Source organism: Ursus arctos, unplaced genomic scaffold, assembly GCF_023065955.2.
Source record: "Ursus arctos isolate Adak ecotype North America unplaced genomic scaffold, UrsArc2.0 scaffold_23, whole genome shotgun sequence".
Classification (NCBI taxonomy): domain Eukaryota; kingdom Metazoa; phylum Chordata; class Mammalia; order Carnivora; family Ursidae; genus Ursus; species Ursus arctos.
Genome location: NW_026622908.1, coordinates 37,227,272 through 37,240,587, shown reverse-complemented (window position 1 = coordinate 37,240,587; position 13,316 = coordinate 37,227,272). Strand labels below are relative to the sequence as shown.

At 44.0% G+C, this 13,316-nt stretch overlaps 3 protein-coding genes across 5 annotated transcripts in view; 2 read left to right on the top strand and 1 right to left on the bottom strand.

The window, feature by feature from the left end:
• The window catches only part of LOC113248896 (olfactory receptor 10V1-like), a 62,286-nt gene extending 50,094 nt beyond the window's left edge, over positions 1–12,192 (bottom strand). For both annotated transcript variants that reach the window (XM_057317614.1, XM_057317615.1), the window contains exons 1-2: positions 3,455–12,192; positions 558–634 (exon numbers count right to left, since the gene is read on the bottom strand). The gene's annotated coding sequence lies outside the window, so the exon portion shown is untranslated. The remainder of the gene's footprint in view (positions 1–557; positions 635–3,454) is intronic.
• Positions 2,924–3,862, top strand: LOC113248884 (olfactory receptor 10V1-like). The gene has a single exon (XM_057317616.1). It carries the CDS (start codon positions 2,924–2,926, stop codon positions 3,860–3,862), a length of 939 nt encoding a protein of 312 aa, XP_057173599.1.
• PATL1 (PAT1 homolog 1, processing body mRNA decay factor) overlaps positions 12,119–13,316 on the top strand; it is a 29,870-nt gene continuing 28,672 nt past the window's right edge. For both annotated transcript variants that reach the window (XM_026490491.4, XM_044380789.3), the window contains exon 1: positions 12,119–12,368. In XM_026490491.4, coding sequence (XP_026346276.1) covers positions 12,354–12,368 — 15 coding nt within the window. In that variant the 5' untranslated portion in view covers positions 12,119–12,353. The remainder of the gene's footprint in view (positions 12,369–13,316) is intronic.

Here is a 13,316-nt window from a genome sequence, read left to right as displayed (position 1 = left end):
GTACAGCCTTTCAAAAATCAATTACGGCAGTGGCTAGCCTGGAATGACAATACCACCAGACACTGTACAAATCACTTTATACTCATTCTCTCATTTAATCTTTACAACAACTTTATGGGATAGATGTTGATACTATTTGCATTTTGAAGACGAAGAAAGTGAAGTGCACAGAGAGAAACTTTTCAAGGTCACCCAGATGGTAAATAGCAGAGACAGATGATGGTCCCAGGGCTTCTCAACTCCGGTACTTCAAATTCTTAACTCTGCTAGGCTTTACTGCCAATTCTGCAGACCAATCAGTATGACTGTGTTTTTAGGAACCAGAGATTGATGCTTTGGGCACCTGTAAGCACAGCTTTAATTCTGAGATAATCTGACCTCCTTAGAGGCTAAGCCAAGTCTCATCAAGCTTTATTTGAATTAGTAGTATTTTTAGAGTAGCCCCAATAATATAAACCTTGTAGATTCATGGAATTAGCTAGAAGTTCTGAACAGAATTCTCTTTTATCTTTTCCTCTAGCATCGCTAAGGTCATTCTATATATGTAAGAGCCTTACCCCGAGAAAAGGCATTTGCTGGTTTGTTCTGAGCTCACTGGGATTGTCAGTGACAAGATCACAGCTGGTTCATGGTCCTGCAACAAGAATCGAGGTAAGATTTATGTAATCATTGATAAGTACAAGGAGATCTAAATGCTAGCCTCTCTTCTACCTCTAAATCACTGAAGGATAATGGGTCAGTTAATTACCCTCTCTGTGCCTCAGCCTCAAGATGGAGGTCTTAATAGCTACCTTCCTATCTGCTGAACATTTTAAGGCAATTAAATGAGATAGTGAAACATAAATACATTTAAAAAGCATAGAGTGGTCTATAACAAATTGTCCCTAAGTTGCTATAAGACATCTAGTTGTTCTTCAAGGTTTCTATCCAGATTATGTCACTTTTCCCTCCCATATGCACAGTGCTCAAAAACATTCCCCCTTGCAGGGTGCCTGGGTGGCTCAGTCAGTTAAGAGTCTGATTCTTGATCTCAGCTCAGGTCTTAATCTCAGGGTTGTGAGTTCAACCCCTGTGTTAGGCTCCATGCTGGGCATAGAGCCTACTTAAAAAAATTTTTTTTAATAAAATAAAACAATAAAATGTTTCCCCTTTCCAGGGCCTCAAAGAGAAGTTGAGTTGATTCTGGCAAATCAAATCAGGTAAGGTGCTATTGACAGATAAAATGACAGATAAAATAACTGACCCTCTTCATTTACACTCTCACCCCCATGCGTCTTAGCTCACATGTTCATTTTAGCTGGATAAATTTTTCATTTTACCAGGAAAAAAAAAATTTATGAATGAGAGTCTTTACAAGACCCTTCAACTCCTATCCCTTTGGTAAATGTCTAGCCTTATTCCTGGTAGGATGAGCCCGACCCAGACCCAAGCAGTAATGAACAAAACCATGGGAGTTTGGATGACCTCCTATGGGATAACTATTGGGTAGAGGGTGTATTTATGGGTGTGACAGTAATTACAAAACGACTGAAACAAGGCCCTGGCTGTCTCAAATGCTCTAGGCTCCTTTTGAAAGTCTATTCTAGCCCAATCTACTCCCAATGGTCTAGAGGAAAATCTACATTTGGTGCTTGGTCCCTTTCAGTGGTGAGGCGCAGAGTAGGGCAATGCCCAGACCAGAAATGCACATCAGTCTAATCTTCAAACAGATTCAGGGAGATGGAGAGAGACGATTACTTCCCTCATACAGGAAAACACGTCTGAGATTTGAGCACTAAATCATTTGAAGTCAAACTCAGAAGTACTAATAAGATGGGCAAATTTTCAGTGACAATGTTTTCTAAACACAAAGGAGCTAAGCTGTACCCAGCTCGTAAGAGGAATGTTTTCCTTCATTGAATCCTTAAGTCACACTTTACAAGACTATGTGCTCTGCCTAAATGCAAATCTACCCAGGCTGTGAAAAACTTATTCATTTATTTATTCATTCAACAAACATTTACTGGTCACCATACTAGGCAGTAGAGGGGGAGGAATAAGATACAGTTCTTATCCTGCAAAAGATCATATACTTATGATAAATAAGACATACATAAAACAAATTATCACAAAAAATGGAATAAAAGAAAAAAAATCGTTTGTTTTAGAAAGGTGTACGAGATATCATACTTGATACTTTCTCCGCCATATGCAAGAATGTGGGCATTGTCCAATTGTCATGGGGGAAGAATTTTTATAAACTTCCCAAAGCTAGATGTCTATATTGATGCTGTTTCTAAAACTGCTGTACTTCTCTTGACTCTTTGTTAAAAACACAGAGAAAGTTTGGAAAAGGTATGGGGTGCCTACAATTAAGGGCCAATATACTAGAAGGCTCAGAGTTTTTTCTGCAATCACAAACCAGTAATGGAGCCATCATGCTCAATGCTGCTGCATTGGCCCAAGCTGACCTCTTTTCCTGTCTAGGAAGATTACCCTTCAAAGAACAATGGAGCATCCTTTATATGGGATAATATGATCCCAACGTACATTATAGGACTTGCACTCAAGATCATATTGATAGCCAGTCTATTATTGCTAGGCAATGTGTATTTTTAGAGGTTCAGGGGTTATTAGTTCAACTGGCTGTTGGAAAACAAAAGTGAAGTCAAAGTCCTGAGCTCAATTGCCACATGGGGCAAATCAACTTGGCTCTTACTCAAAGTGACAGGCTTTATAGTTAACCTGAGCCAACTCTCTTAAAAATGTGAGCTGGCAAACACAAGCAAGAACAGAGAGTGATCTGCCCGCTATAAACTCATCTTCAAGATTATTAAAGCTAGGGGTGCTAACACAGTATCATCGCCTTCATCCCAAAGCTCAAAGCACTATCTTTCCTAACATAATTTTTCTTTTGTCCTAGAAAACTTGATGTGCCACTTTTATGGGGGATGAAAACCAAACCGTAGACATCCAGTTCCACTTTCACCCATTTTCACCCATCCTGGAGATACAAATACTTATTTTTGTGGCTTTCCTGCTAATGTATATTGGCAGTCTCATTGGAAATGCCACAATCTTCCTCACTGTCTGGGCAGAGCGATCACTCCACACTCCCCTGTATTTCTTTCTGGCCAATCTGGCAGTCCTGGAGATCTTTTACTCTTCCACTGTTGCCCCTCTTGCTTTGGTCAACCTCCTGACCATGGGGAGAATACCCATCTCTTTCACAGGCTGTGGCACACAGATGTTCTTCTTTGTCTTTCTGGGCAGTGCTGACTGTATCCTCTTGGGGATCATGGCTTATGATCGGTTTGTAGCTATTCGGAATCCCCTGCGTTACACCCTCATCATGAGATGGCAGCTGTGTGCCCAGCTGGCTATGGGAGCCCTGGTCCTTGGTTTCATTCTAGCCTTACAACTAACAGCTCTGATTTTCCACCTGCCATTTTGCGGCCACAACAGAATCACTCACTTCTACTGTGATGTGCTCCCCATCTTGCGGTTGGCCTGTGGAGATACTCGAATGCAAGAAGCCGTGATCTTCATTGTCAGTGTCATCACCCTTACCATTCCCTTTTCCCTGATCTCCATCTCATACATCTTCATCTTGGCCGCCATTTTGAAGATCCGCTCTGCAGAGGGGCGGCACAAGGCCTTCTCCACCTGCTCTTCTCATCTGACCGTGGTTCTCCTCCAGTATGGCTGCTGCAGCCTTATCTATTTACGCCCCAGCTCTAGCTACGACCCAGAAATGGGTCGTGTGGTGTCTGTTGTTTACACTTTTGTCACCCCTGTCTTAAACCCCTTGATTTACAGTATGAGGAACAAAGAGCTGAAAGATACACTAAAGAAGGTCATGAAAAGACATTTGCTGCACTAGGAAATGTGGGAGTTTCTGGACTCATGTAAATGGCACAAAATAATTCTTTGGAAAATGATAAACTCAGGGGAATTGACTCACTACTTCTTCAGGCCCCAGTTAATTTCTAGCTCCCAACTATAGAGCAAGCTCCTGAAAGTTAGATATTAACATTTAAAATAAGAGAGAGTAAATTCTTGATGGGCAGGTATTTTGTTTGTTTTGTTCACTGATACATCCCCAATGCCTAAAACAGCTAAAGCAGATAATCAATACCTGTTTATTGAATTGATGAATTCCTTCAAGTGATGTCAAAGGACATTCTTATTTATTTGTTATCTCCCCACAAGGCTATATACTGAGATTTGCTGTTAGCATTCCACAAATACTCATAGAATAACTACAAGAGGTTCCTTCTAAGAGCACTAATAATTCTTCAAGTTTCCACTCATAAAGCCTTATTTTTCTCCTTTCTATTGACTGAGTCTTGGGAAATGTTTATTCTGAGACCCATTACTGTTGAAAAGTTATAAAAAATTATATCTGGAATGTAATAAATATCTGGAATGTATTGTTATTTTGAAAGTGTAATTGGCGATGCTTCAAAATTATAAACAATATCTTCACCCCATTCAGAATGGGAAGTTTCAAGAAGGGTCCAGGTTATTTGGCAGAACTGGTATGAGAACTTCTTTTTTCTGCTCTTGCCAATCTGTCTTGTTATGGTTCTACTTTTAAAATAACATTTTTGGGGGCGCCTGGGTGGCTTGGTTGGTTAAGCAACTGCCTTTGGCTCAGATCGTGATCCCGGAGTTTAGGAACGAGTCCCATGTTGGGCTCCCTGCTCAGCAGAGAGTCTGCTTCTCCCTCTGACCCTCCCCTCTCTCGTGCTCACTCTCTCTCAAATAAATAAAATCTTTAAAATAAAATTAAAATAACATTTTCCCATTTTTAAATATAATACACATTGATTTTAGAAAAATTGGGGAACATAAAAGTAGACAGAAAAAAGTTAAAAATCATTTCTAACCCCACCAATTAAAATAAGCCTTAGATAATATTTGGGTATTTTAACATAATGCGTATTATATTTTGAGCTTTGGTACCCTGCTGCATTCTCTAACTTGTAACATAAATATCTACCTTGCTGAGTAGCCTTCTAAAATAATGGTTGTCATAACATTTCCATTTATCCTTATTGGCATTTAAATGGCTACCAATCTTTCACTGTTACAAGTATCACTGTGATAAACATCTTTAAAAATGATTCATTGTGTGTTAACTCTAATTACTTCCCAAGGGTTAAAATATTTTAAACCCCTATTTACACAAACATTGCCAAATTGCATTCCTGGAGACTACAAATTCATACTCTCACAACTATTTACAGAAGTATTTGCCTTATAATTTCATGGTCAACACTGGGCTGGCTTCCTTCCTTTCCTCCTTCTTTCCATTCTTCCCTCCTTCACTCTCTCCCTTCTTCCTTCTCTTTCTTCCTTTTTTTCCTTTCTTTAGTTCTTCCTTTCTTATTTGTCAATTTGATGGTTTTACAATGGCGACTATTAATCTTGTTTACATTTATTACTTAATTTGACCTTTTTATATATTTTATAGCTATTTAAAAATCTTTGTGGGTTTTTCTAAGATGCTTAAAGAATTTTAAGATCTATTTTTAAGTCTGTACTTTGTCAATACTTCCCTATGTGTGGAAAATATTTTGAAAGCTTATTTTACGCATATATTACATTATATACACTATTCATATGTATACTATATGTGTGTGTATGTTATAGAAGTCAGTATTCAAATTTTTGCTTTGTGATTTTTCCATTTTTATAGTAAATAAATTCTGAAACATTTATCCTGAAATCATACAAATATTCATCCATATTTTGTTCTTGTTGCTTTATGTTTAAAATTTCACATGGAACTTATTTATCATTCTGGAATTTATTGTGTTGTATGCTGTGCTATAAGGCTTTATTTTTTACCTCAAAATAACCAATTGCTTTAGTATAATTTCCAAATCATGCTTCCTTTATCCATTGAATTATCATCTTTATCACATAGCAAATACACATTTCTGTCAAGTTCTATTTCTTGGGCACTTACTCTGTTCCGTAAGTCAGTCCATATATTCCTGCACCAACATCACCTTATTTGTACCACTGGTGTTTTATGATCATCATAATATTACAATCTCTTTCTCTTTCCAGAAATTGTCTAGTTAAAAGGTCTAGAGTTTGCCTTCAAACAGGTTGTGGTGATTTCAAAAAATCCTTTGATATTCCTCCCTTTACAAGATCGAGCCTAATTCCCCTCCCTTTGAGCGTGGGCTATATTTGGTTAACTTATTTCTAGCGAATGGAATGTGGCAGAAGTGATACCTATGACTTCTCAGACTGGGTCACAGAAGATGCTGTGGCCGCAGCCTCTCCCTGATTACTCTGGAAGAAGTTGCCATGTTCTTGAGAATAGCTAAAAAGCTCCATGGAGAGGTCCATGTGGAGAGAAACTGAGGCCTCTTGCCAACAGCCACGTGAGTGAACCAACTTAGGCACAGACCCGCCTTCAGATGACTGGACCCCTGGCTGACATTTTGACTGCACTTCCTGAAACAGTATGAGCCAGAATCACCCTGCTAAGCTGCTCCTCCTAGAATCCTGACCCTCCAAAGTTTTGTAAGATAAAATGTGATTTTAGTGTTCAGCTGCTATGTTTTGGAGTAATTTTTTGTGCAGCAATAGATACAGAATGAACGCAGCAATGGCTGACAAGCTGCATTTTAGGGGGATTTTGCATGCACGTGCCTACATTCCACCATGGAAATCAGGGTATATCCTTACCAAAGATTGTATAAGCTCCAAAACTGCAAAAATTCCCCAGGTGTCCTTTAATTCTGTCTCATCGTCACACACCATCAGATAAACCCAGGTAGTGGTGGTGGTGATGGTGACTTTTTAAGGACAGAAGAATACTTCCCTTGATTTGACTTTTGTTTGAAGAGATTTCTTGGCCTCTTTTATCCAAAAAGCCTTGTCTCCCAGTCCTTAGCCCCAATTTTCCAAAATGACCACAGTGACATATCCCTTCCTACATGCTGTCCTTCCATTGTGACACAGACACTCTTTCCATTTCAGGTGGGGTCCACCTTTCTTGCCCTTGAATCTAGATGACATAGCAGAAGTGATGCTATGTCACTTTCAAGACTAGGTCATGACAGGGGATATGCTTCCAACTGGCCCTTATGGAGGGACACTTATTCTTGGAACCCAGCCACCATGCTGTGAAAAAAGTAAGAAACTACATAGAAAGTCCACATGTAAGTGCTGAAAACCCCACTGAGGTCTCAGCTGACAGACCAACTGCCAGGTAGTGAGTGAAACTTCAGATGGTTCCAGCAACCAACCACTGAGTCATTCCCAGCTTCAAGCAGTACCACGTGATGCCACCTGGAGCAGAGATGAGCTGTTCCCATTGTGTCCTGGCCAAACTGCGGATTCATTAGCAAAATACATCATTATTGTTTTAACCACTAAATTCGGATGGTCTGTTATGTGTATCGAATAACTACAACATCCCAAGTTAACCATCAAAGTCCAAAATGTCAGGTGTTTTACATTATAAGTATCCTATCTCACTAATAGGGAAAAAAAAAAAAAGAATACCAGAATGCAAGCATCTCTTCAATCATAATTGTCCTGACTTAAGCGTTAGCTAATAGGTGAGGGAAGCAAGTGTGCCTGAATTCTTAAAGATCATTGTATTTTACATCAGGCTTCAATGTAATTAATAGAATGCCTCAAGACTGGTTACTGGTGTTCATGGAATTTTGACTAATTTTCATACTTTGTTGAACAAGCCTCTTTCTTTTGCAAGGTTTGCCCAAAGGAAGAGATACAGCCAAGGTCCCTCCAGTGTAGCAGCCTCAGCGAACAGCCTGAATCACTCTCTTTCCCCAACTGTCTCAGGAAAAGGCCAGAAACTAGAAGCTTACCTATCTTTGTCGCACTTAGACATGGGGAAATACTGAAGTCCAGCTAATGCCAGAAACAGATTACCAGTGAGCCCAAGGCACAGGGAATGCCAAGGTGTTGGATGGGGAGTTAGGCTTTTTAAGCTTTCATAGGCTTTCCTCCCTTACTCCCTACCCTTCTTCTTAGCCCTCTTCTACCCTGCCATTTCCTTAGCACCAGCTGTAGCCAGTAAAATGGGCAAGGAAATGGTCTGAAAGGGATGCTGCCACCTGACCCTGTTCCGATGACTCTACAGGAACTGTAAGAAACCAAGGCAAAGAGATACTTAAAGGTACTTGAAGACCTGGGCCTTCAAGGTATAGCATGTGAAGACCTCTCCTACGAACCAGGAGGTAGAATCCATTTTTTTACCTTGCCAATTCTTCTCTACGTATTGGTTTACGACTGAAAGAACTCAGAAACATTCAAACGATTTCTACCAAGTGCTGAAGTAAATGATGTGATAAGAATAAAATGCTGAATGCGAAATACAGGGTTTCTGCCTTCCGTCACGTAATCTCACTGAGAAGGGCCCAGAAGGAGGGAATCATCATCCTTTCCTGGGCTGTGTAGATAAACGACAAGGGGAAGAGTTCCCTGTGCCCCATCCCGGCCCTGCAAGGCTCAAAGAATCCGAAGGAAATAATGGAAGCAACTGCGCCACAGTTCAGTACCAGAAAAACGTGTGAGGAAGCTGGCTTACTGCTTTATCTTCCAAAGCCACGACCTACCCTGGAACACTACCATCGCTCCCCACCTCTCCGTGGCAGCCAATCAACACTACTACTAATACAAGACGGATGTTCCCCCAGTGCATTAGTGTCAAGGCCTGGTCAGCACTAAGCCGCGCCCCCGAGAGCCAGGGCGGGAGGGTGGGCCAGCATGTTCTCACTCACTCTTGATTTTCCTTTTAATGATCCTTCATGATTTCACCTAGTGAAACCTTCTATTTTTCACCTTTAAGTAGTATAATGAGAAAACGTTTTATACTACCAAAAAACCATTTTATGTTTATAAAGATTTTTTTATTTGAGCCAGCGCAGGAGCATGCGGGGGGGGGGGGGGGCGTGGAGGGCGGCAGGAGAAGCAAAGGGAGAAGGAGAGAGAGAATCTCAAGCAGACTCCCCACTGAGCACAGAGCCCAAAGCAGAGCTTGATCTCAAGACCCTGAGATGATGACCTGAGCTGAAATCAAGAGTTAGCCGCTAAACCAACTGCGTGACCCAGGTGCCCCACCAAAAATCATTTTAAATAACCCCAGTGGTTCACACACACCACAGGTGGTAAACTGTAAAGGGATTTTGCCCATGTGATTAAGGATCTTGAGATGGGGAGATTATCCTGGATTATCCAGATGCCCCCAGTGTTACCACGATCTTTGTAAGAGGGAAGCAGGAGGGTGGGAGAGAAAAATGTGACAACAGAAGGAGAGGATGAGGGGAAGAGTTTGAAAGATTCTTGGCTGCTGGCTTTGAAAATGGGAGGACGGGGCTACAAGCCAAGGAATGCATGCAACCTCTAGAAGCTAAGAAGGAAACAGATTGTCTGCTAGGATCTCCAGGAGGAACACAGTACTGCAACTTTGCTGACAACATGAAAAATGACCCTCTGGGCAGCCCATCACTCTTTCTCCTTCTCTGTAACACTCTGCATTCACGTTTAATGTCTTAAAGCGATGGTTCTCAAAGTACAACCAGCGGCATCGGCATCACCTGGAACTTGTTATAAATGCAATTAATTCTCAGGCCCTACTTCAGACCTACTGAATCAGAAACTCTGGGGAGGAGGCCCAGCAGTGTTTTAACAAGCTCTCCCGATGAGGCAGAGAACCACTGATTTGGAGTAGCACGTTACTTAATAAAAATTAAAGCCATCTAAAATAGTCTCACAAGAAAATGGATTGTTTTACCTCAATTTTTTTAAAAGAATGTATAGAGCCTATAAATACCACGAGGGATTATTTGCAGCTTTTGGAGAAAGGACAGACATTGCTAAAGAAAACTCAGTGGCTTTGTCTAACTGATGTCCTCTCTCATCTGTCAAAGCCTCTTCTACCTACCTGGCATGCAAGAGAGGTTTTTCTTTCACCCACTCAAGGGACACTCTCCAGAGGCATCAGACCTTATTTCTAAAGAATCACTTAGGAAAAGAACTTGGACCCTCCCCATCTTAATAAAGGATCTATTACCCAACTTTAAAAAAAAAGCATTATTCTCTTAAAGGAACTCTCATTAATCTCCCCCACGAACAGGTGTTACATGAGAAAAAGGATAATTTTGTTAATCCTCTCTATGATACTTTGACTTGTTTCTTTAATTACTGTTTATTATTTCTTTCTTCCCCAAGTTTACCCACTTCATTTATATTCAGACTTCCCTACTTTCCTTTATAAACTGCTTTAGCTATAGCCTGAAAGTCTTGATACGTTTTATCATTCAGTTCTAAATATTTTCTGCTTGCTCTTATATTTCCTTAAGTGGTCCATGAATTAGAGATGTAGGTTTCTTTTTAACAACTGATTTCATCACTTTAACATAGTGATGAGAAAACATGATTTTATCAAGGATCAGCAAACATTTTCCACAAAGAGCCAGTTAGTAAATATTTTAGGCGTTGCTGGCCAAATGGCCTGCACTCTAAGTACTCATCTCGTCCTTCGTTGCCCTAAAGCAACCAAGGATAATATATAAATAAATGAATGACTGTATTCCAACAAAACTTTACTTAAAAAGGCAGGCAACTGGCCTGATTCAGCCAAGAGTCATAGTTTCCAACCCCTGGTCTATATAGTACCAATTCCTTGGTCATTGTTAAGACTTGCTGTTACCTAATACTGTTTTGTAATGTTCAGTGCATGCCTGAAACCCAACTATCATCTTTTCCTCCGCCTGCTACTCTTTAGGGTTCAGGCCTGGCCCACGTAAGCACTTGGTTCTGTTAAATTGTCACAGTGCTTCAGATATTAGGTTTTTGGAATCAGAGAGGTCCAGCTGCCAGCTTTGCCACTTGCCATTGGGTGGTTCGGGGCAAATTACTTAACATCTCTAATCCTCTGGTTCCTCACTTACAAAATAGAGAAAATAACAGTACCTACCTCGTGGGGTTGGCATAAGGAAGGATTTAATGAGATAGTCCATATACAGCACCTAGCAGAGTGCCAGGCAGACTTCAATCTGTATTAATAACATTAACATCATCATGCCATTGAACAACTACTCTGTGAGGCAAGTATCATTAAACCCATTTTACGAAGAAATTAAGGCTCAGAGATGTTTAGGTAACTTGCCCAAAATCTGATGGCCAGTGACAAAGCATGCATTCCCACCCAGAACTTCTATTTCCAAATATCCAAAGTGTCCAGACTCAGGCTCTGATTAGCATGTGAGGAATTTACTGCATGCCATTCCTAGGCCAGGTTGCATTTTCAGACACGCGGAGAAACGAGTTGCGAAATGCACAGGAATTAATTCTTCGCGGTTGAAGTTTAGTCCTTACGGGGAAAAGAGAAAGTTCCATGAGCTCAACGGGCCGAAAGGGCCTGGGCGGTGCCAACACAGGTGGAGAACCAGACTCCTGGAACCAGGGTTCGGAAGCTTACAACTCGGACAAACTCTTTCCTGGGCTCGGTCCGCTCGGGAGATGGTGTCCCCCAGCGGCGTAGCCGGGGTGGCGCTCCGCGGCCTCGATGACCTTCCTGCCTGCCCTCGGCCGCGCTGCCCTTTCTGGCTCCCCCGCGCCACGTGCCCGGAGCGCCTGGCGCCTAAAAATATCACCCTGGTTGAACCTCCCGGAACATGCCTCCGCTTTTTAAAAACCGGGCGCCGTCATCACCTCGAGACATAAATCACAGCCCAGACTTGCTGTGGATTCAGCGGCTGACGTGCCGCTCAAAGTGGTGACGAATTCAGCCCCTTTCGATGACCTGGGCCTGTCGGGTTTTTCCCCCTCCACTCCGCGCACAGGGTAGATCGCGAGGACCGCCGAGCCCCCCGAAGACCGTGCTGGTCGTTGGAAAAACAGCCCAGGAACCTCCATTCCTCCCAGCCCAAGCTCAGCCAGGGACTCTCCAAAGCCAGATCCTGTGACAATCACAGGGGCTTTCTCCGCCCCGTCGGTGACGGAAAACTCGTGACTCGGACCTGAGCGCGGGGCGGGCACAGAGAAGCCGGGGGCGGAGCTGCGAGTCTGGCTAGCGAGGAAGCCCCCGACGGGCGGCGCGTGCGCAGTCTCTCTCCACGGGACCTCCTTCCCGCCGCTGAGACTAGGAAGCGGGACGCCAAATCTGTCCCCGCGCAGCCGCCGCGCCGGGCGCCGAGCGGGGCGGCCGCCCTCCCCGAGGCGCGCCTGTGCACGTTCCCACGCACGCTCCGGCGTACGGCGGCGGCCAGGGGTCGCGAGCCGGTGGAGGACCCGCGCGCGGAGGAGCCGGGGAGTCAGCGCTTCTTCCCTCCCTCCCCCCACTCCCCTCCCCGCTCCCTCCCCCCTCCCCAAGAATGTTCCGCTACGAGGTGAGCTCTTGCGACCGGAAGTGACCCCTCCCTCCCTCCCGCGCCCCCTTTCCTCTCTCACCCCCCGCGCGTCCCTCCCGCGCCCCTGGGGGTGGAGGGGGCTGGCGGCGGGACCCGCGGGACCGAGTGGAACGCATGGGGCCTGGGGTCGCGGGTTTAATCCCAGGGCGGTGAGCCGGCTCCAGGGGGCGGGACTGTCCTATCAGTGGCCGCTGGTGAGAGTTGGCCTCTGTTTTGGGGTGGGGAGGGCCCGTTAAGTGCTGTAACCAGACCATCCCCCACCCCCGCCCCGGGAAGAGCCGCGGAAGGGAGAGCGATGCACCCACCCGCTGGCTCTTCTTGAGGGAGAGTCTCCCGGGAAAGCCTAGAGACATGTTTCCCGCCCTGGACCCGGAACCACCTCCCCTCCAATTACACACATACACACACACACACCCACACCCCTTCGCCCGGGCACCCAGCGGGTCAGGGGGGCTTGGACTTGCCCTTCACTGCGGCGGGAGACTGTTTACCAAAGAGGGCTCCGAGTTGGGAGGGGGCGTGTCCCGCAGAAGTTCTTCTGGGCGAGTGGAGGGAGACGGGGGTTTGGTGACCATCCCGGGAATGTAGCAATAGTCGAGAGTCCTGACCCTGCCACTAACTTGTTGTATGACCTTGAGCTATTCCTAGTCTCTGGACATAAAGCTTCTAGGTTTGTAGACTCAAAGGGCTGCTCTGGGCGATCTCTAAGAGTCTTTACAATTTAAAACAGTGATTTGGTGAAGTAGATCTTTGTGATTTGGAAGGGCGTGCAGCTGGAAGTTGCCTCTGCTCTGGAGGCAGTTGTATGCCTGCTTTGTGGAAGTTTGGGAGGGCTTAAGACGGGTGGAATGGCCTTTTGGCCTAACCTTGCCTTTGGGAAAACCTATTTAAGGAGGTTGCCTGGCAAGGTGTATCAGACCTGCTTGT

Coding starts and splice junctions, on each gene's coding strand:
- LOC113248884 (XM_057317616.1), top strand. CDS start 2,924: ATGGGGGATGAAAACCAAACCGTAGACATCCAGTTCCACTTTCACCCA.